At 47.5% G+C, this 23,457-nt stretch overlaps 1 protein-coding gene across 1 annotated transcript; it reads left to right on the forward strand.

The window, feature by feature from the left end:
* Window positions 1-403: 403 nt before the first annotated feature.
* Tekt1 (tektin 1) lies at window positions 404-22,685 on the forward strand. The gene is made up of 7 exons (XM_052195876.1): window positions 404-593; window positions 9,487-9,652; window positions 12,379-12,507; window positions 12,882-13,025; window positions 15,687-15,909; window positions 21,227-21,423; window positions 22,457-22,685. The coding sequence occupies exons 1-7, from the start codon at window positions 404-406 to the stop codon at window positions 22,662-22,664; spliced, it is 1,257 nt and encodes a 418-aa protein (XP_052051836.1). The 3' UTR covers window positions 22,665-22,685.
* The last annotated feature ends 772 nt before the right edge of the window (window positions 22,686-23,457 follow it).

Consider the following 23,457-nt stretch of genomic DNA (forward strand, 5'->3'; position numbering starts at 1 on the left):
CACCTGGTACATTACGTAGCAATGAGAATGGATAAGCCACATTATAAGCAGTAAGACCACTGTTATGAGCGCAATGTTAAGCAAAAGCTACCAGGTGCTAAAGAATATACTATGTATGGTTAAAAAGCAAAGGAAAGTACATGTAGCACTAAAGATGGGGTTGGTGGCCACCTTGTGTGGCTGGGAGTGGCAACTAGAGACTAGAAAAGGGGTTGGCATGCTGGTAACACTGCTTCTTGATCTGGGAGCTGGCTATGCTTGCGGCTGGGAGCTTGCTCCAGATGACGATTTGTGCAAGCTTCAGTATGAGTGTCACAAATTGATGACAGCAATGATGGCAGAAACTGTCGCCTTCATCTAATGGGAAATGGTCTGTATTTGATCAGGACTTTGGAAATCCTAAATGGCCAAACTACTGCAATCTCCACCCAAGTTCCTCCCCGCGGAGTGGTATATTGCTAACAAAAACCAGTACCACAGAGCAGAGGCCCAAAGGTCCCGATCTGAACGCCTGGTGGCAGAGAGCCAGAGGCTTGTGGAAGAAATTGAGAAGACCACCAGGAAGTCTCAGAGTGATGTGAACAAGAAACTTGGTAAGACAACATGCTTACTTAGTATGGACATGACCTAATCCTGATGAAGCTATTGGGGGGCTAGCTATAACGTTCTGTTCACTGCGGCAATGTGTCATTTATGAAGTAATGGGCGTGGGCAGACAATGTTCATTCTGCAGGTTCTGTGTCTAAGACCAACCCCACAAGGCAGATAGAATAACACATCTGATTTCCAGCCTTCTATCATTCATTTATCCACTTGATTCCCAATCATTGATAGCATATATGGACCACACATTGGAACCACTACAGGGGACGAGCAGAGAATGCACTTTCATGGGTCCCCCCCTTGAAAGGAGAAAGATACAATGGTCACTTACCAACATAGAGTCAGATGTGTGCTGAGTGGAGAGAGCTCAGCTGGGGGTGGGGCAGGCGCTGGAGAACTGGACAAGCTTCTTAGCATAAACACTCGAGCTGGGTGTCACAGGAGGAACAATTAAGTCTTAACAATTTCATGCTGAGAAACAGCATATAAAGCATGGGGATCTAAAAGAAACACATTAAAACAATAAATGTAAAATTAAACGGACGGTGATCAGCCAAACACTTAAAATGTACAAGCCAGAGGCATGAACTTGGATGTCTAATGGGCAGGGAGGTGACAAAGGGGTGAGGGTGAGACAAGAGGGGGCAATGAGGACTGGTCTTCAAAATAGGAATCTTAATGTCATGGATTCACTGAGTAATTAAAAGCTAGGTGTTTACAATGGCATTAAAAAAAAAGTTAAGTTCAAGACCAGCCTGTTCTAAACAGTGAGTTCTAGGATAACCAGGGCCATATTGAAAGACTTTGTCTCAAAACACAGAACAAAACAACAACAACAACAAATAAACAAATAAAAAGCATCAAGGGGCTGAGCTTGATCCCCAGAACTCAGGCAAAAGTGGAAGGAAAGAACCAACCTTATAACCCTGTCCTCTGACCTCCGCCTGCACGCACCGTGTATGCATGCAAACAACACCAGTAACAACAATAAACAATAAACGCAAGGGTCGGGGTGCAGACCAGTGATGGAGTGCATGCTTGTTAGGCTCTACATCTATGCCAGCACTGATACATGCAGAGCAAAGCGCACAGAGTACCTCGGGGCAAAGCTAACAGAAGACTGTACAAGTTCTCCACTGAAAACTACGGCCGTTACTGCTACAGTCAAAGAGGTCTTAAATAAAAGCAAGGTGTGGAAGTCAGCAGATAGAAGAGTCCAGTATTTCAATCAACCCATGGCGTGACTGTTAACCGGATTTTTAATGCTAAAATTGATTTATAGATTCAATACAGTATCAATAAAAAGCCTCACCAGGCTTCCTTGTGAAACTGGCAAAGCTGCTTCTAAAAAGGAGGAGGGCTGGCTGGCTTGAAGGAATAGCTCCACCCCAGCCTCTACCTCATCACACACCCACAAAAGCAAATCTAGGCAAGATGGGCATCTAGATGGGAAAGGTAAAACCTTTACACTTTCAGAGGAGGGCTTTTCATTTTTTTGTTTTGTTTTTTTGTTTTGGTTTTTTTTTTTTGTTTTTTTGGATTTGGTTTTTTCGAGACAGGGTTTCTCTGTGTAGCCCTGGCTGTCCTGGAACTCACTCTGTAGACCAGGCTGGCCTTGAACTCAGAAATCCGCCTGCCTCTTCCTCCCAGAGTGCTGGGATTACAGGAGTGTGCCACCACTGCCTGGCTGACTTTTCATTTTTTTAGACAATTTTTCACTCTGTAGACTGGGCTACCCTTGAACTCACAGCAATCCTCCTGCCTCAGCCTTCTGAGTCCTGGGATTATAGGAAGGAACGATGACCAAAAGGACATCATACACCCACCAGGATGGCTAGTAAGAAAGAGGGGAAGAATAAAGGAAGAGTGCCAGGTATTGGGGAGGAAGCAGATCTCATGCTGGTGGGAGGACAGAGTGATACAATTGCTTTTACGAGTGCACATCATGCAACTTATAAAACCTAGCGTCTGTTTAACTAAGGATCTATGCTGCAGGCTTCACCAATAGCAGAGTGGGTAAACAGTACCTTGCAGTATGATTTATTTTGTGTGCCTGGCCCTTTAAAGGACCCCCAATAGCTAATCAACCAACTCCTGGGGAATGCTTAGCAGGTAAGTTCTACCTGCATTGACTAAGCATTGACTCTGCTTAGTTCTGTTGACTTGCTTGACTCTATGACCTTCAGTGTCAGTTGCCTCTTGGTCTTCCAGAAACAGGAGGGGTATAAAAAGCCCGCAGAGGCTGAGAGAGGGGAGAGTGGGAGAGGTCCTGGGAACAGGGGAGTAGGGTCAGAGAAGCCAGTTGGTTGTGGAGGAGAGAAGATTGAGTGGGGGCCAGAGAAGAGAGGGATTGAGCAGAGACAAGAGGAGACAGTTGGAAGTGACCTGGGCTAGCGGACTGAGAAGAGAAGACAGTGACAGATGATCCAGGGATGCTGAGCTGAGCCAGAGAAGGCACTGTTAGGAGACAGGTAAAAAAGAGGAACCCACGAAGAACCCACACATGTAGCTTAAAAAGAAAAAAAGACAAAAATCTACAGTACCTCCCCACTGCAGCAAGGAGCCAGGCGGGTCTGCAGCTGGATGCAGCACCACAGAGGATTCTCGGGAACCTAGGAAGGTGTTCAGAAAAACAAACAGCAAATGACAATAACAACGACACCCACAAGTGGGCACATGCCACTTATTTCATTTTTAGACCATGAGAACTCAACAATGGCGAATGAGGAAATGTGCCAGGGAATGAGAGGTCAGGTGGGACCTTCTGGATGCTGCTGATGTTGTCTCTTGAGTCAAGTACCTGGTCCTTACCATTGCTTCTTACACTTTGTAATATGTATACTTTACTAAAGATGCATTTTCAATGACAAAGTAAGATAACTTAAAAGCTCCTGTGCTGGTGTTGATGCTATATGTACACACCAGACTGATGTCTTCCCTTGCAGAATTTCCCTCTGAAATTAGAGACGAATCTAACACATAGAGGCCTGGGCTGGGTCTGAGCCATAAACCACGGTCAGACGCCAGGCACAAAGCACTTAGTTCTTATTCAATGACATCCGACTTTCCTGTCCACGGAGCACTTAGTTTTCATTCCTTTTGGCCGTTCTCCAGGACAGGAAGTCAGGGTGTGCATCTCACCTCGTTCTTTTGCTTTCTTTCTGGCTGTTTCTTCATGATTGTTGATCCTTCTCTTTCCATTCATCTCTTACTGGGATTCCTTATGTTCTTGGTCCTCTTTCTTTTAAAAGATTTATTTTTTATTGTTATGTGCATTTGAGTGAGTTTATGTATATCAAGTGTGTGCAAGAAGCCTCAGAAGTCAGAAGAGGGTATTAGGTGCCCGGGATCTGGGGTAACTGGCATCTGTGAGATACCATGTGGGTGCTGGGAACCAGGCCCAGGTCCTTTGCAGGAGCAGCCAGAGCTCTCGATCGATGAGCTATCTTGCCAGCCCCAGTCCTTTCTGTGCTTTCTCCTCTGATGAGAAATTGCATCACGATCCTCTGTTTTCCAGATAGAAATGGTCTCATCTGAATTCTTTCATGGAAGCCACCCTGAGTGCCATATGTTTTCACCTATATTGCTTTAAGCACCCCAAAATAAATATATCCCGAGAGTAATACATCTGTGTTCCTCAAAACTTGCCTGTATGGCTCCTTAGCTCGGCGAGTGCATCCAGGATCTGCCCTTCCATTGACTGCGATCCTTGACTACGCCCAGTATTGTGCAGGATGGTTCCAAGATAAAGCTGACGAAGACATACATATTCTAGTATAAGAGAGGGATAAAATCTCCAAAGACCACTAACGTTATTCTGGGCTGAGGTAATTAATGGAAGTAAGAATGAAGAGAAGGTGTACAGCAATAATTTGCACATGAATCTTCACAACAGAAGCCAAGGATAAGGCGACAAAGGCAGGATGCAGGAGTTGACGCAGAGTAGAACCAGGGGCAGTGATGCCAGGTGAGTGTGGGAGGCGAGTGGGACACAGCCGTGCCACGCCTGAGGGAGACCTTTGAGTTGGATGGTCCAGTACTTTGCCGATGAGAGGTTGGGAGGAAGCGAGTCGGGAGTCATGCGCTTGTGTACTGATGGAAGGCAGCTGTGCTGAGGGAAGGTGTCAAGGTCCTGAAATCAGGAAGTGAGGGCTTTGCAGGTGAGGGTGGCTTCTATTGTATGGCGCTTGTCTAAGCCCAGAGGAGGCTTGAAAGGAGAATGGAAAATGTGCTTGAAATGTTGGCTTCTGAGATAACAGGCCTAGAAGGGCAGTAAAAGATGCGTGGTGGGTGGGTTGGAGGCCAGTTTCGGAGCAGGGAGACTCCGCTTTATGTAACAGATGTGTGCCCTGGATGCCGGGCATTCTTACAAAATTCCAGCCAAACAGCAGCAAGAGATTCTTAAAAGCTTTCTCCCAAGGAAAAAGATGGGTAGGGATGGAGCAGCAGTAGCCAAGTGATGGACATGACATACTGGAAAGTCAAAAGCAGCCACACACGGGGACTATGGACAGTAGGCGTGGACCGAGGACGCTGGGCAAATGGACTCATGCTACAGAAAACTTGAAATACACAAAGGTGGTGTGCATCCAGCTATTGCTAAAGCTGGAGATTCAAGATGAGCTGGAAGCAAGATGTGTGGAAAAATCTTTACAAAGAGCCCCATCTCCATTCCAGCTCGCCCTCACTGCTAGCAGAATGCCTGAGGTCAAATGACTCGGAACAGAGGTTACAGGACATTGGTGCCTTGGCTTTGACATGTTCCCCACCTGATGAGGTATTAGAAAATCTTTCTATGGAGGAATTAACTGTCTTAAAAAGAAGGACCTGCATATATGCATGTTTGGGAATCTCCAGGGAAATAAACGCCCAGGCCCTGCTCCCTTGCTCCATTCAAAGAACATTCCATTGGGGAAGCACTATCCCCACGGACAAAGCTGTCCCCACAGACAGAGCTGTCCCCACAGACAGAGCTTCCAAGCAGCATTTCAACGTGATATCTGCTAACACCTGAAGGAGATTTCCAGCATAGAACACACAAACGAACATGGAAACCGAGGAGACAGTACATCTGGCAATGAGCAGATCCTCCAGACTGCAGGAAGACGCTGTAGCCTTGAGAAAGAGACTGGGGTGGGGGTGGGGGCAAAGAGCCTTGGGAATGAAAACTAGGAAAGCAGGAAAAAGTTAAACATCAAAAGAAGAAGCATTGAAGTTAAAATTGAAGAGAGAGAGAGAGAGAGAGAGAGAGAGGGAGAGAGAGAGAGAAGAGAAAAGATAGACAAACCACCAAAGGCTCAGTCTGGGAAGTTCAGGGACTGCTGGGGATTCAAGATCAACAATAGAGAAGAGGAGAAAAAAGAATGCTTTTCCCCTATGGAGCAAGGTGATGCTGTCATCTGGCACAGTGACAAGATTAACCTCAAGTGTGAGGTTTCAGAGTACAAGGAAAATGGAGGAATTCATGAGCCCCCAGAGAAGCAGCAGGGAGTTCACATATGAAGAATAGGGGACCAGAATCATCTCATTCTTGTCCACACAAACTCTGAAAGCCAGAAGGAAGCAGAGAGGCATCAGAAACCAGAATGGAAAGGCATTTACAGGCTACAAACCAGTACACAGCTGAGTACCACACAGCACCAGTGGCTGGGGTTGAAGAAAGCCGTGCACAGGCGTGCAGCTTTTCCAAGGTTTCAGCTCCTATGCATGCGTGTCTCAGCATGTTCCTGCAGGGTGTGTGCCTGTGCGTTGAAGGGATGAATCTGGGAGGAGGAAAACACATGACTCAGGAACTGGGACTCCAGCACCTGAGAAATGCACAGCGGGTCCCCTGTAAGCAAGACCAAAGGGTGATAGACTGAGGCAGTGGTACAGAGCAGGTCACCTGGTCACAGCAGGAGGCAAAGAAGCCGAGAGAGAGAGAGAGAGAGAGAGAGAGAGAGAGAGAGAGAGAGAGAGAGAGAGAGAGAGAGAGAGAGAGAGAGATTCCTAGAAGAGAACCATTATCAATCAGTAGGTCACTTGACCTCTTGGGATTGATTGACAGGATGTGGGCTATTCTATCAGAAAGTTTGAAGAAGCATTAGTAATTAATATAGATAAAGTGAAGAGGTTACTTTTAGAAATTTGTTCTTTTATGTGTTACTTGTGCCTGTGCACGCACATGTGAGTGCAGATGCCTGTGGAGTCCAGAGGGAGGCATCAGATCCTCAGAGCTGGAGTGCCAGGCGGTTCCGAGAGTCTGGGATCTGAACTCTGGTTCTTTACAAGAGTAGCAAGTGCTCCTACCCCACCCGCACCCCCACCCCCCAGTCATTTCTCTGCCCATGCAGTGGTTGCTATAGTAACCATTTTACTATCTGTATGTTTCCTATAACTCAGATATGCACAATCTAATCTCCAAAAAAGATGTCATTTGGCCTGGGGAGATGATTCATTGTGTAAGATTGCTTGCTGTGCAAACACAGGACATGGGTTCAGATCCCCAGAACCCACATAAAATGCCAAGCAGTGCTTATAAAGCCAGCACTGTGTGTGTGGGGGGGAGGGGTAGAGAAAGGAGAATCATTAGGGCTTGCTGGCCACCAATTTTAGTAAGAGAGCCAGTTTCTGTGTCTCTGTCTGTCTGTCTCTCACACTCATATACACAGCATGATACAACACACACAAATACACATGCTAATGTGATTTTAGGGAGAGAAAATTGATAATTACACAATCAGTACCTCATTAGTTTAAGATTCAAATGTGAAGCTACTCATTCTGATTCATTAGCTTGTATGCAGCTTGCTTTTATAATCAGCTATCTTGTATTTATTTGTACTGCTTAAATAAATTTGCCTTTAGTCAGGTGTGGTGGCGTACCTCATAATCCCAGTGCCAGAGAAGCTGAGGATTAAAAATTCAAGGCCATGAGCCAGGAGTTGGTGATGCACGTTATCCCAGCACCCAGGAGGCAGAGGCAGACGCACATCTCCGTGAGTTCGAGACCAGCTTGGTCTGCAGAATGAGTTCCAGGGCAGCCAGAACTACAAAGAGAAACCCTGTCTTGGAAAACCAAAAAGAAAGAAAGAAAGCAAGAAAGAGAGAAAGAGAGAGAGAGAGAGAGAGAGAGAAAGAAAGAAAGAAGAGATTAAGATCAGCCCAAATTAGAGTGAGATACTGCGTAAACAAAGAAACAAACTTACAATTTTGGCTTAATCAAAAAAAAAATAAAAATGAAGCAATGATGCAATTATAATCATGTCAAAAAGGAAACTTATTTGAGAAATTTACTAAAACATGCTGTTGGACTCGTGTAAAAAATGTTATATATTCATTTAATGTAAGTAGACTGTCGTTGGTATTTCATAAAATGTTGATGCACATACACTGAGAGACGGAAGGACCAGGAGGTTGCTCTTTTGAGCTGGTTAAAAGCAATCCAGGGTGAAGAGCACAGCTCAGCCTTGCAGAGCCTGCCTAGCATGCTACAGAGCCTAGGTTCAAGACTCAGCCCTGAAGCACAAAACCAAAAACAAACACAAACAAACAAAGCAAGCACGAGAGAGTGGGAGTGCTGAAGTCAATGCTCTAAGCCAAGAGGCCAGGAAGGAGGGATCGGAGACTCACCGGCTGGTCATGCTGTTTGACTTTCCAAACAACACATTTATATCTTCAGTACACTTTAAAGGTTACAGGATTACAGCAACAGCCCATAGTTAAGAGTACACAACGCTCTTGCCGAGGACCCAAGTTCAGTTCCTAGAACCGTGTCAGGTGCTGCCCAACCACTTAGGACTCCAGCTCAGGGGTGGTCAGACTCCCTCTGGCCTCTGCAGACACCAGAACTCATGTACAAAGAAACAGACACAGACAAACAGACATACATACACACAGACATACAGACTTACAGACACACAGATAAGCACACACACAACCACAATTAAAACATTATAATAAATCTTAAAAAAATAAAGGAGTTATCAGCCAGGTGGTGAACTCCTGGAATTCTAGCACTCAGGCTGAGACAAGAGGAAGGAAAGTTCAAAGTCAGCCTGGGCTACAGAGCAAAACCGCATCATGAATGAATGAAAGAATGAGTGAATGAGTGAATGAATGAATAAGTTATTTAAAATAGAGGGTAGTTGAAGAACTAAAATTTAGAGTTATTAATACTATTTTGAGTGTAAGAAAAAAAAATCTCCCTTCCCTTTTGCTAATAAACATTTTTTACACACACACACTCACACACACACACACACATTTTTTTTGAGACAGGGTCTCAAAGTAGCCCAGGCTGGTTTGTACTTACTATGTAGGAGAGAGGGGGGAGGGGGAGAGAGAGAGAACCTTGAATTTCTGGTTCTTCTGCCTCTACCTCCCGAGTGCTTGGGACCACAGCCTTGTGCCAGCGTTCTCAGTTTGTTGGGTGCTGGAAGTTGAACTGAGGAGGCCGCCTGCACCTGACACAAGTTCTTTCCCGCCTGAGCTGCATTGCTCACCCTTCCTGATCAGCATGTATAAAAATGTCACAAAGGCTGGTTGTGGTGAAGTATGTCTTTAATCCGAACGCACAGGAGGCAGAGGCAGGTGGATGTCTGTGAGTTCTAGGCCACACTGGTCTACATAGCCAGTTCCAGGGCTATACAGTGAGACTCTGTATCCAAAAGATGGTGGCGGTGGTGGTGCACAGTGCCAAGGAAAGAGAAAATCTCAGGTAGTGTCACAAAGGTCTTGAAAAGTTATCTAGGCTTGTAGTGGGGCTCAGCTATGAGCAAGCTAGGGACCTGAGTTCAATCCCCGGCACCACCACCACTACCACACACACACACACACACACACACACAGTCGCCTCCTCTAGGGAGCAGACAAACCCTGATGTGACTTCTCTGTGTGCCTCAGAGCAGAGACTCGAGGAGGTCAAGTTCTGGAAGAAGGAATTAGATGACAAGCTTGAACAACTCGTCTACCAGACAGATGATCTGCTCACATACAAGATTCGCCTGGAGAGATCCTTGGAGAGTTTCAAGGAGCCCCTGCACATCACAGAGAAGTGCCTGGCCTACAGGTAACTGGCCTGCTGCAGGCGACTGTGCCTGGGCACCTAGCAGGTGGGGCCGAGCTGAGGGAGACCTTGCTTATCTGTGGTGTCTGTCTAAACTCCGCTGTCCTTTAACTAAAAATATGTTAGGGCTCAGTGTTCTGTGTCAAAGAATTACAAAATTACATTAATCTTAAAATAGTTTCTTTTCTGGTCACTTGGTGTTTTGAGATTTATTTTTATTGTATGCACATGCATTATGTATCAGGTGTGTGGAGTGCCAGGGGAGTCCAGAAGGAGGCGCTAGATCCCCTTAGAACTGGAGTTACAGACATTTTTTAACCATCATGTGGGTGCTGGGAATTGAACCCAGGGTTTCTGGAGAAGCAGCTGTGCTTTTCACTGCTGAGCTCTCCCTCCAGTCCCTTCCCCATCACTTTGAAGTAGTCTAGAAACGGCCAGGTCCTATTGGCATGGAGCGCTGTAGTATCAGTGTTTTTTTGTATTAGTGTGTTAGGCTTTTTGTTTTGTCGCCTCACAGAACACAGGTGTTGATCTCTAGGCTACCTCGTGATTTGAGACGGCGGCCTAAGCTCTAGGCAGTCTGTCCCCAGCAAGTAATAGTGGGTAGGGTTTGGCATTGTCATTTCTTTGTACTTGCATCCCATTGGCTAGAACACAGTCACGTGACTATACCAGTAGAAGCTAGGAAATGGTTGTCTTTAGTTGACAGCACCCACATGCTCAGCTAAAGTGTCAGGGGTTCCATTTCCAGGGGAGATGGTGAGATGGATATGATAGCTACAGGGAGGCAGAAGCCTGTTTAGCCGCACAGAGCACCCTGCTGTCTAGGGAGAGGATGGGCACCCTCTGTAAACCCAGGATTAGGATTCTTCTCCTCCCCTTCCCCTTCCCCTTCCCCTTCCCCTTCCCCTTTCCTTTCTCTCTTCTCCTCTACTGTTCTCTTGTCTGGCAAGAGAATGCCAATTTCCAGACCCATTTCTTAGTCTACTTGGAGAGTCATGATAAACTGATAAGTCTGACTTTTTTGTTCTTTTGTTTTGGAAGTCTCACTATGTAGCCCAGGCTGGCCTAGAACAACTTAACATGCAACTAAGAAAGTCTAGAACTCCAAATCTCCCTGCCCCCCTGCCTCCCTGCCTCAACCTCCCACTCAGTGCCATCTCTCTGTGCTCGTCTCTGGTGGGTACTCTTGCTCCGGCAGAGCCCTTTCCAGTACAGCATATTGTCCGTACTGACCTTTTTAATTTTTGAGATAGAGGCTTTTGTAGCCCAGGCTGGCCTCACATTCACTAGCTGAGGATGACTTTGCCTGCACCTTCCCAGTGTTGGTGAGACTGGCGTGTATCTGCATGTCTGGTTTACATGGAACCCTGAGGGATCAGGCCCAGAGCTTCAAGAGCGCTAGGCAAGCATTGGGCTGAGCTGTATTCCCAGTCCCACACTGGCTCTGGAGTGAACGTGTCCAAATCTTGAGTTTCACAGGTCACCCCGAACTTAAAACTTGTAATTACAACCTTGTATCTGAACAGCTCAAGGTAAAGTTTGAGGTCCTTAGCTTAGCAGAGTTTGTCATAACTGAATGAACTCTCCAGGCTTTTATCTCATGCCCATGAAAGGGAGGAGGCTGAGTCCTCTGAAGGTTCTCAAGTACATGGTACTGTTTCTCAGTAGAAAGCCCGGTTCCCACAACCTTAGCCCTGACCCTGTGCAGCAGGTACTGATCCCCAGATAGATTTGGAGAGCACTTGAAGGTAAGGGCAGTGACAGCCCTCCTCCCCAACTCCTCAGGGTGCTTCTAAGCTTGAGGCTAACCATAATGCAGAGGGTGTGTGCGTGTGTGCATGTGTGCGTGTGTGTGTGTGTGTGTGCGCGCGCGTGTAGCACTGCTCACTTGGCACACTATAGCTAGTACTAATAGCTATCCCAATTTACAGAAGGGCCCATCAAGACAGATGTACATAATGCATCTCAGGCCCCACAGCAAGTGGCTAGGGGATTCCCCCACCCCCGAACCCTAGTACTAGCAAGTAGAGTGGAAATAACAAAATACCTGGCTGTGAGGTGGTTCTGGGGATGGTGAAGTGTGCTGGTGCGAAGGCTGTGTACGCTCAGTGTGTGACAGACATAGAGTGAGACTTAGTTCTCCCATATGCATTTTAAAAGTTGGGTTGGAGGGGCTGGGATTCGGTGGTAGAGCAGTTGGCTAGTATGATCCAGGGGCTGGATTCCATCCCCCAAGGGAATATTTACATTAAAAACAAGACAAAATAGCACAGTGCCTGTCACAGGGCGGGGGATCAGTAGTGTGAGTAATATCAATATTGGAATAGCAGTATTATTAGTAACAGAACTTTTTTTTCCCTTCTGGATTCAATTTCTTGTCTAAAAACATGACTAAGACTAAGGAAAGAAATACCTGTCTTTGAAATTCTAGGTCAAAAGACAGTTGTTTCTAATGAGTAAGAGTGAAGGGAGAAAGAAGGCTTCAGAGCAATGGCCGAACTGAGCAGGAGGCAGCAAGTGGGACGTGCTTTGAAGTCCCAGCGCTCAGGGGCTGAGGCGGAGGTTGAGGCTGAGGCTGAGGCAGGAGATCAGCCGGCGATACAAACAAATTAAAGGGCGGGGATGTTCATGTGGGGATTTTCAGGCCAGGTTTCTGCACACCTCTGGATATTTCGAAGAGGCACAGGCACCAAGTAGTGTGCTCCGCGCCTGCCCCTCCCTGCCAGGGAGAAGCGCGTGGGCATCGATCTGGTGCACGATGTGGTGGAGCAGGAGCTGCAGAAGGAGGCCGATATCATCCACGGAGTCATGAACCTGCTTAAGCGCACTGTGGAGGAGTCAACAGAACAGATCAGGTACGGGCAGACCCCACCCGAGACAGGGGAAACCTGTTCATCGCATCCCACAGACGCTCTGCGCCCCCTGGTGGAACACCGGTGTGTGGAGGCCGGATTCCTGCCTCCTCCGCGGGTACCCACTGGTGGCGGGAGGATAGTGGTACCATCTCACCAAGGTGACTCACTGGGACCCTTTGCGGCCACTCTGATTGCTCAGTCTAGTTTTGCAGAGAGCATTTCAATCGCGGCTTGGTCTCTAAGCATCAACTGGCAACGTGGAAGTGGGAGCTGAAAAGGGCGGAGTTTCAGCTGCGTTTTCCAGGGTCTCCCATGATCCTGTGGTGTCACCGGGGCTTTCCGAGGGAGAAACCCGCTTTGCCCTCTTCCTTCAGGCTGAACCGCTCTGCCAAGTACAATCTGGAAAAGGATTTGAAGGATAAGTTCACGGCCATAACTATCGACGACGTCTGCTTCTCACTCAACAATAACTCACCAGATATCAAATATTCTGAGAATGTGGTGAGAATCGAGCCCAAGTAAGTCGGGTCCTGCCGCTGGGAAGATCCCGGGTCCTATCAGTCTGACAGGGCCAGGGGAAGCAGCCTAGAACCCCTCAGAGCCAGGAGGCTTGGGGCAAGACGTCTGCTGAGCAGTCCAGAGCCTTCTCGCACTTTTAAGAAAGACTGGCACAATATGTCCAAAGACTTGCAGTGCATTCCTTCATCTATTTATAGTTTAATAAGTGGAAGGTTATCAGAACTATAGTGACCAGTGAGTTAATAAGGCCCACATCTGTCCTTTCCCAAGATAATTAGTTAACTCATGGCCCACGCAAACACATGCACATCCAACACTCAGGTCTATTTTGTTTAGTTTGCAAAAATATGTATGTACCTTTTGTGTAACATCTAGTTTGTATTTTTTTTAAAAAAATAATCACTTGTTCTCATTTTATTTATTTTTATGTATGCGTGCTCTCTGTCTGCATGTACACCTGCTTGTTAGAAGGAAGAGGGCATCAGATCTCATTACAGGTGGTTGTGAGCCACCATGTGGTTGCTGGGAATTGAATTCAGGACCTCTGGAAGAGCAGTCAGTACTCTTCACCACTGAGCCATCTCTCTCCACACACTGATTTGTATTTTTTAATTAAAAAAAAACATTCATTTATGTTTGTGTGTGGATGGGTGGATAAACTTGTGTCAGAGGACACCTGGTGGGAGTTGGCTCTTTCCTTCTTCCATGTGGGCCCTGGGGACACACTCAGGTGGGCAGGCTGGGTGGCAGGCAGTTTTACCTGCCGAAGTTATCCCACTGGACTCTTAGCTTGCATTTTCAGCTAGTTTTATATCACAGAGCTAACTTATTCATACTTGATTTTTAAAAATTAAACACATACATAAAATACATACAGCAAATATTAAATACATACTTCAATGATCATTATTGTATTAGTATCATTTTTTATACTTTTTAAAATTTTATTTTATGTGTATTGGTGTTTTGCTTACATGTATGTCTGTGAGAGGGTGTTGGAATCCCTGGAACTGGAGTTACAGACAGTTGTGAGCAGCCATGTGGGTGATGGAATTGAACCCTGGGGCTTTGGAAGAACAGCCCGTGCTCTTAACCACTGAGCCATCTCTTATATTAGTACCTTTTTAAAGTATAACAAAGTAGAAAGATAATGTACCCCAAACTTAGCCTCTCAGAATAGTAATGATCAAGGATATCTCATGATCTTGGGTGTGTTGAGAGGCCAGGCAGTGTTTGGCTGGGGACCTGGCTCAAGGTGTCCTCGGGTAGAAGACAAACCGAGGCTGGGCTGCAGCCATCTGAAGGCTTGGTGTGGGGAGGAGGGGCTGGCTTCCAGAATAACCCATGTGATGATGCAGGCCTCAGTTCCCAGCTCAGTGAACTTCTCCAAGGACAGTTTCATGACATGGAAGCTGGCTTCTCTCATCCCAAGTGACGGAAGAGAAAGAGGGAGAAGGGTGGCGGGAGGGGGGGGGGAATCTAAGAGAAGCTACAGTGCACTTTAATATTCCTGTCTCAGAACTGGCATCTCAGGACTTGTGAGAAACAAGTTGGCAAGTTTGTTTTCATCCTCTAGGCAAGGGAGAGACGTGGAGCTCTGGGGACAGAAGCTGCCTCTAGTCACCAAGTGGAGAGTCCCCAGGCATGGAGGGGAAAAGACACTAATATGCCGGGCGGTGGTGGCGCACGCCTGTAATCCCAGCATTTGGGAAGTAGAAGCAGGCGGGTTTCTGAGTTCGAGGCCAGCCTGGTCTACAGAGTGAGTTCCAGGACAGCCAGGGCTACACAGAGAAACCCTGTCTCAAAAACAAACAAACAAAAAACAAACCAAAACCAAAACCAAACCAAACAAACAAACAAAAACCACCCTAACACCCTCTACCAGCTACCATAGAACTGTTCTGACCCCTCCTCCTCCCCCTCCTTTTCTTTGGGACAAAGCTTTGATGTAATTAAGGTTCAGTCCCTTATCATCTTGGTGGGAAGCATGGCAGCGTCCACGCAGACACGGGGCAGGAGAAGGATCCGAGAGTTCTACATCTTGGTCCCCAGGCAGCAGAAGGGGACTATGTGCCACACTGGTGTGGCTTGAGCATATATAAAACCTCAAAGCCCTCCTCCACAATGACACACTTCCTCCAACAAGGCCACACCCACTCCAGTAAGGCCACACCTCCTAGTAGTGCCACTCCCTATGGGCCAAGCATTCAAACACAGGAGTCTATTCCTGTGAAACCACCACAGTTAGCATTTCCTCATCAAACCAGCAATCCTGTTTAGCTCCTGGCTTCCTCTTACTCGGTGAGCTAGGCTACATCTATTGTTATGTGCTTGTGTTGGGTTGCCGCTGATTGTCTCCAGCTGTGTGATCTGTGACTAAGTTCATTTATTTCTGTGAGATCAGTTTTCTCTGTGAAGTTGGGATCATAAAAGTAGCTTAGGAGGCTTCCTGGGGATGAAATGAGGTTATGTCTTTAACGGCCCAATGTCTAGCTTAGACATGGGAGGTTTCCAAAGATACTACCCCTATGTTGTTTCTGGTCGGTGGTGGAAAAACATCCCAGGTACTTGTGGGGTGGAGTAGCTTAGTTTCCAGTAATTCTCAGGAGTTTCCTTGGCCACCCCAGCCCCGATGAATGAGTGAGAAACTTGTGTTTCAGCTCAGTGAGTCTGGAGGACTGGCTCGACTTCTCCAATGCCAATGTGGAGAAGGCAGACAAGCAGCTGAACAATTCAATGGCTCTGAAGACCCTGGTGGACCAAATCCTGTCCCAGACAGCCAATGACCTGCGCAGACAGTGCGAAGTGGTAGACACGGCATTCGTAAATGGGCTGAAGGAGACCAAGGATGCTAGGAACAAGCTGGCTGACCATCTGGCCAAGGTGAGGTCCCAGGGGACACACTGTATTCATGAGGTCTTACTGTGGAAGCATAAATGTCTGTGTGTGCCGGGCCTCTGTTTACACACACTCTGCAGAAAACCCATCTGCAAGGAGACAGAGCCCAGGGGTGGGAGAATGGAGGCTGGGATCTGGTCACGGCCTTAGATCTTCCTCATGTGACATGAAGAGAAGGGCCCTGAACTCATACATGAGGAAGCACCCAGTGTGTCCAAATCTACCTCTGGCTCTCTGGTCAACTGTCCCTGATGGCTTCATAGTGGTACACTGGCAAATGGCTTCTGGAAGTCAAAAATAAAAAATCTCTGAGATGTAGAACTTGCAGATTCCCATGGTATAAGTATTCCTTCTGTGGTCGGTTCAGTCTCAGACTCCCTGTTTAACAAAGAGCTGGTAGAGTCATAGACAATGTAACCATCAGAGCCCACAGGAGCCGAACCCCACACACCCACAGGAGCCGAACCCTACACACCCACAGGAGCCGAACCTCACACACTCTCCTTACTTCAGGACTTGGGCCTGGAGCACCATGGCCCAGGCTCAGAGACGTGGAAGAGTAGAGTCTGAGGGGAGAGGGCTGCATTTTGAACTTGGAAGATGGAGACCCATATTCCAATCTTGTAGCACTGAGCTGAAGGGCTTAAATGCGTCCCTCAAGCTCTCTGCACCCCTTGCCCCAGCTGTAACATGGGGCTCATGACAGAGCTTCTGTGACTGAGAGACTCTGAGGCTTCAAAGCAGCCATGGCTGGGGGTGGGTATGGGAATAAAGTGCCAGTCTTGTCTGTAACCTATAATGGTCCTCCTCCTCCTCTTCTTCTTCCTCCTCCTCTCCTTCCTCCTCCTCTTCCTCCTCCTTTTTTTTTTTTTTTTTGTGTGGATTTTGGGATTTGGTTTTTTTGTGACAGGGTTTCTCTGTGTAGCCCTGGCTGTCCTGGAACTCACTCTGTAGACCAGGCTGGTCTCGAACTCAGAAATCCTCCTGCATCTGCCTCCCAGAGTGCTGGGATTACAGGCGTGCGCCACCACCGCCCGGCTCCTCCTCCTCCTTTTAGGATAGGGATTTTCTGTGAAGCCACGGCTGACTTGGAACTTGTCTGTAGACCTGGCTGGCCTCAGACTCAGAGATCCACCTGCCTCTGTCTACTGAGTGCTGGGATTACAGGTGTGCGCCACTGCTGCCACTGGCTTCACCTACATCTAGTAGCATCTTCTAAGACAGTTAAAAGAAGTATGTGAAATTGGCTTTATAACATTTTAATTTACTTTCAATATAAAATTATTTTAACACGTTTTTCATATTCTTAGCATGTACTTTGTATTTTATGTTTTATGTTTGTGGGGCTGGGGAAGTGACTATGTGGGTGAAGTGTGCTTGAGGGGCAAGCGTAAGGGGGATCCTGAGCTTGGATCCCAGCATCCGTGTTAAAGGCGGGGCGTGGAGGCACACACTACGATGGATGCTGCTGGCGGGGCAGTTGGGGTGTGGGGTTGGAGACAGGTGGCTCCAGAGGGCTTCCGGCCAGCTAGTCTAGCCGAGGTAGTGAGATTCACCAAGAGACCCCTGCTTTAAAAAAGAAGGTGGGGAACAATAGGGGAGGGTGCTCAGCACTGACCTCTGGCCTCCACACATGTGCACATGGGTATGTGCACCTGTATACACATGCCCAACACACATGCACAGGCACACCAACATTTGTGCTCACACACGTGCATACATAAACACATACCCCCATAGGCATACACATGCACACTCATGCATACTCACATACCCCCCCCCACGCACGCTCATGTGAGCCCACACATACACACATGCCCTGCAAGCCCCACACACCTTTAAAAATCTAATAATCTAATGCATACAGGACCCTGTGTGGTAGCATATGCCATTAGTCATAGTACTTGGGAGGTAGAGACAGACAGAGAGATCTGTGAGTTTGAGGGCAGCTTAGTCTTCACAGCAGGATCCCGGCCAGCCTTGGATACATAGTGAGACCCTGGGTTACGAAACAAAACTCTCAACATATGCAGTCTCTTAGTATTCTATAGATGCGTGGCTCAAGGTCAGAGGCATTGAGAGTTGTGGGAAACCATGTTTCTGTTTCTAGAGTCTCAAACTTTGGGTTCTAATACAGACACAGCCAGCTGAGCGTGGGTAAAGTTCTGTGGACAGACGAATAAGTGAGCGTGGACTTCAAGTGACTCTGGGGCCCCACAGCCCATTTGGCAGCTTTGGACTTAGGCCCCCTGAGGAAGGCACCCAGCTGGCTTTCATCTGACAGAGGGCTCCCTCGTCAGGAGGAGACTCGGCAAGTGGGAAGGGTGACCCCCAGCTCTCCATCTGTCTGCGACGAGACCACTGTTGTCTCAGTGGTCTTTGCTCTGAAAGCTTTGTGATGAAGTAATACAGCGGTGAAAATAGTCACATGCACAGATCAGCAAATACTCTCCTATAAGAGAATCAAATAGTGAATATTGTAGGCATTACAGGCCAAGAGGCACCAGGCAGTGGTATTATGTCAGTATTTCTGCAACAAGGAAGACATCACATTTCCAAAAAGTCTTCATTTTTGGAAAAATTCAGCAATAATAAAAATAATCACAACAATAAAGTTTTTAAACAGTGGTCTCTACTTACAAGAAGAGAGGAATTCTGTTGTGAGGAGGTAGGATCTTGCTTTGTTCTGGTGCAAACTTAGGGTTTCCTATAAATTCATATGCCAATGCCAATTCATAGCGAACTATTACATAATTCATTTAAAAATATAATTTCACTCAGAGTTGTACTGCCCGCTGATGACAAAATGTCGAAGCAAGTGATTTTAATTGGCTGTTCTCGTTTTTCGGGAAGCACTGGTGGACAGCTGTCAGATGATTCCCTGATATTTGCCTCTTCGCATGTAAATCCCTTCTAGCTGAGGGTGAGGTAGACGCTCCTTCCTTCACTGCTGTGAGTGAATTCTGAAATCTGGATGTTTCTTTTGGCTTGCTTTGAGGACAGAACCCACTGCTGGGAGGTTAACAATGACGTTTGCAAATCTGTGCAGGAAGGAAGTCGTCCTTCTGGACTAACTGCTGCAGCGCTGAGGTGTGGGGAGCAGCTTGTCACCAGCTCCAAGCCAGGTGGCTGCATCCTAAGCTGTGTGCCTCAGGCTGTCTTGACTCAAAATTTTAGGCCAGGTTCAAGGAGGAAGATTTTTCAGTCTGCATCGAAAACTAATTTCCAAAAGACATACAGCACTTGTTGGCAACAGTTGAGGCTGCTGCTTCTTAGGCAAAACAATTCCAGTCCTAGCCCTGGGCTAAACACAAACCACAAGAAAAGATAAGCATGGCGGAGCCACCGAACTGGTGAACTGTGGAGCACCCAGACCCAATGAGCTGCTGTTCCTATGACACAGCATGGTGTCGGGTCTGAGAGCTAATGACGTGCACGGGATGGAGGGGTGGGGTGGGGGTCATGAAGTCAGTCCAGCACCACACCAAACGCGTTTGGCAAAGTATACTTAAAAATTACTGTGTATGTATGTATGTGTGTGCACATGCAGGGGCCAGAGGTTGACTTTGAGTGTCTCCTTCCCACCTTACTTTTTGAGACAAAAGTCTCTCAGTGAACCACTGACTAGCAAGCTCTGGGCATGGGTCCTCTTCTCTATGACCTCTCACCCTAGCACTGGGGTCACTCATGTGCCCTGCCACACCTGGCTTTTACACAGGTGGGTGACGGGGCATTCGAACTCAGTTCCTTGTACTTGTATGTGGGCACTTCAACGGAGCTAGCGTCTCCGCTCTACCCAGTACTTGTTAATGAATAGTAGAGTGTCTAACTTTAGACTTTAAATAACCTGCATTTTCATAGGCTCCGTAAATTTTTTCAGCCCAGCCCATTTTTGCTCAACATGTATTTGTGCTACAACACTTTAGCAGTGTGTGTGTGTGTGTATGTGTGTCCAGAAGTTAATGAGAGATACCTTCCTCTATTGCTCTTTCCCTTATGTTTTTGAGGCAGGGTCTCTCTCTGAGCTTGCCAGTTTGGTCAGCCTGGCTGGCCGGCCAGTGAGCTCCAGGGAACCCTCTATCTCTGAGACCATGTCACATTCTTGGGGTTATAGAAGTACAACACTGCGCCCAGCTTTTATGGGGGTGCTTTGGATCTGACTTTAGGTCCTCATGCTGGCTAGCAAGTGCTTTCCCAATGAACCTCAGCCTATTTCTCAATTTTTTGAAAACAGTCATTTCATGTAGAACAGTGGTTCCCAACCTGTGGGGGTCATGACCCCTTTGTTTTTTGTTTTTTTTTTTGTTTTTCTTTTTTCTTTTTCTTTTTCTTTGATACAGAGTTTCTCTGTGTAGTCCTGGCTGTCCCGGAACTCACTCTGTAGACCAGGCTGGCCTCCAACTCAGAAATCCTCCTGCCTCTGCCTCCCAAGTGCTGGGATTATAGGCGTGTGCCACCATGCCCGGTGTCATGACCCCTTTAGCAAACCTCTATCTCCAAAAATTCCAGTAGCAAAATTATAGTTATGGAGTTGCAAGAATATAATTTATGGTTGGGGGTGTCACCATAGCAGGACCTATATTAAAAGGTTGCAGCTGTAGAAAGAAGGTTGAGAACCACTGATGTCTCCATAGAAGTTAACTGCTCAGTCACTTATAACTCAGCACAGACTTCTCTAATAAACAATACTGAACAGTATCAGAATGCCCAATCACTCAAAGAAAGAAAACCACACCAAATTGGTAATTTGTTTCTTAAAAAAGCGATGATTGGTTTAACTCCAGTCCTTGGACTATTTTAGAGCAACTGTTTTGCATACTGAGTAATCTTGACCGGGCTTCTGTTCGTTAGCTGCCACCATCTTCATAATGCAATTAGCAGGGAATGGCTTCTGGCTTGGCCGCTCAGTGAATGGCTTGCCCGCAGCCTCGCTTTCACTTGGAGACCCCGCAGTGCCGAGCCCCTCCTCACGGTTCCATCATGGCTCTCCTGGGGGCCGAGCGTGCTGTGGTTGGCACTCGGTCTAACGATGCCAGTGCAGAGTGTTGATATTCAGTGTCTTCCGTGTCACTGCACAACAGTCTCTAATCCGCAAACACAGAAAGCTCCACTGGGCCCTCAGCATGCAACACCCAAGTCCAGTTTCTTGTTTTAATAGGATGTGAACACTGTGCTTTGGTTTGAGCATTTGTGTCCCTTACAAAGTTTGTATTGAAACTTGCTCCCCAAGATGGCTCTGTCCGTGCCGTTGGATTTCCAAATAGCACAGCGAAGCCTCACCTACTCCAATTCTTTCCGTCAGGTTATGGAAGAAATCTCTTCCCAGGAAAAAAACATTGTGGTTCTTGAAAATGCCATCACACAGCAAGAAGGGCCGGCTAAGGTAGCACACACGCGCCTGGAGACCAGGACGCACCGGCCGAACGTGGAGCTGTGTCGAGATGTCGCGCAGTATCGGCTGATCAAGGAGCTTCAGGAGATCCACCACAACGTAGCCAGGTGGGCCGGCCCCCACCGGGGCGTGACTTCAGCCTGCAGCGTAAATTGCAGTGTGGGGGCACAGCGAAGGTGCTGCTGGCCCTGTAACGTGGGAAGGATGCCTTCCTAGATGCCAGGTCTGCTGACTCTGACCAAAGCAGCTGGCATTCATGAAGCAGAGCTCAATGCCAAGACATTTTGTTACAATGTCCAAATCCAGATGTTTAGGGACTATGTCTTAGTCAGGGTTTCTATTCCTGCACAAACATCACGACCAAGAAGCAAGTTGGGGAGGAAAGGGTTTATTCAGCTTACACTTCCACGCTGCTGTTCATCACTAAAGGAAGTCAGGACTGGAACTCAAGCAGGTCAGGAAGCAGGAGCTGATGCAGAGGCCATGGAGGGATGTTTCTTACTGGCTTGCTTCCTCTGGCTTGCTCAGCCTGCTCTCTTATAGAACCCAAGACTACCAGCCCAGGGATGGCACCACCCACAAGGGGCCCTCCCCTCCTGATCACTAAATGAAAATGCCCCACAGTTGGATCTCATAGAGGCACTTCCCCAACTGAAGCTCCTCTCTCTGTGATAACTCCAGCCTGTGTCAAGTTGACACACAAAGCCAGCCAGTACAGACTATCTGCCTTTTTAAATGTTGGCTTTTCTTTTTCAGTGCTGAAAAATAAAGCCCAGGGCATGGGCTCTGCTATGCAAGAGCTCAGCCACTGAGCAAGATCCCCCCAACTCTTGCTTTGAGACCAGTTCTTGCTAAATAGCTTGGGGGTGACCTTGAACTTGCTATGAGCCCAGGCTGGCTTTTCTATCACCACCCATCCCTTGAGTGCTAGTATGACAGGTGTATACCGCTACTCCTACCAATGTGTCTCATAAGCCTGGCTGCAGCCAGCAGCCAGAAGGCACTGCCTAGGGAAGCAAGGGAAATGAGACCATCAGTTTGACTGAATGTCCAAGCGAGTCCCCCGCCTCCAGGGCACCCCTCTCCCCGAAACAAAGGATGCAGAGCTCATGATTATCCGTCATGCTCTTCTTCTCCCAGATTAAAGGAAACCTTGGCCCAGGCTCAGACGCAGCTGAAGGCTCTGTACCGCAGGCAGCTGGCGCTGCAGGAGGAAATCCAGGTTAAGGAGAACACCATCTATATCGACCAGGTGCTGTGTATGGAGATGAGGAAGTCCATCCCGCCCCGAGACGGCGATGACCATGGGTCCTGGGAGGGGGGCATCCGCGCAGAGGCCATCTGCTGACAGGCGCCATTCAGAGTCTTATTAAACTGCAAGTCATAAGACAAGAGTGGCACAGGACTCTCATTTCAGGTGGGCGGAACTTTGGGCAGCCTGCCGCAGCCTCTTGGCAGGACATCTCAGGCCTGTTAGGGTCTGTGACTTGGGGACAAGGTTCTGTTCTACCGTGGTTGTTGATGAGGTAGATATTTCACAATTTAATGCTGTGGGTCAGCACCAGCCATAGGGATCACAGAGGTCTTGGGGCCAGGGGATGGAGCTTTTAGAGAGCCATTCCACTTGCAAGTTGGGGCTGGGATTTCTTTCTCACAGAATAGGATGCAATCCATTTACCCTAGGAAGCTTAGATGCCCCCTCCCACCTCCTGGCAGGTCATCGCAAGTCCATGCAAGTGTCACAGAATCAGATGAAAGAGAAGGTTGCTAGAAGATAGGATAGGGCCAAGGGGACTCTCACTTGTTTAAAGTTATATCTAGTGGGCAGGGAGGAGCAGCAGAAAGCAGAATTGCTTGTGTCTGTGAAGTCAGAAAGGAAATGCCCCTGGCTCAAAGGCCAGGAGAAGGTTCTGAAAGCAGCGGTCACATGTGTTTGCTGTAGGATTCTACACTAAGCTGCAGTTTCTGATTGACAGCTGGGAAAGACAGCAGCCCGGCCTGGGTTAGGAAGGCAGGTCTCTGCCCAGCCTGCATCCTTCAGCTCCCCCATGTGGTGGCAGCAAGTCTTACTCTTTAAATTTTTCCTTTCTGAAAACTCAAAATAGTTTTGTGTTTGATTCTAGACTATTTAGTAGTCACTG

This window comes from Apodemus sylvaticus, chromosome 10, assembly GCF_947179515.1.
Source record: "Apodemus sylvaticus chromosome 10, mApoSyl1.1, whole genome shotgun sequence".
Classification (NCBI taxonomy): Eukaryota; Metazoa; Chordata; class Mammalia; order Rodentia; family Muridae; genus Apodemus; species Apodemus sylvaticus.

Excerpts from the sequence above, each read along its gene's own strand:
- Tekt1 (XM_052195876.1), top strand. The coding sequence starts at position 404 with ATGGCCAAACTACTGCAATCTCCACCCAAGTTCCTCCCCGCGGAGTGG. Across the intron at positions 12,508-12,881 it reads GAGTCAACAGAACAGATCAG|GCTGAACCGCTCTGCCAAGT; the intron begins GTACGGGCAGAC and ends CTCTTCCTTCAG. Across the intron at positions 21,424-22,456 it reads ATCCACCACAACGTAGCCAG|ATTAAAGGAAACCTTGGCCC; the intron begins GTGGGCCGGCCC and ends TTCTTCTCCCAG.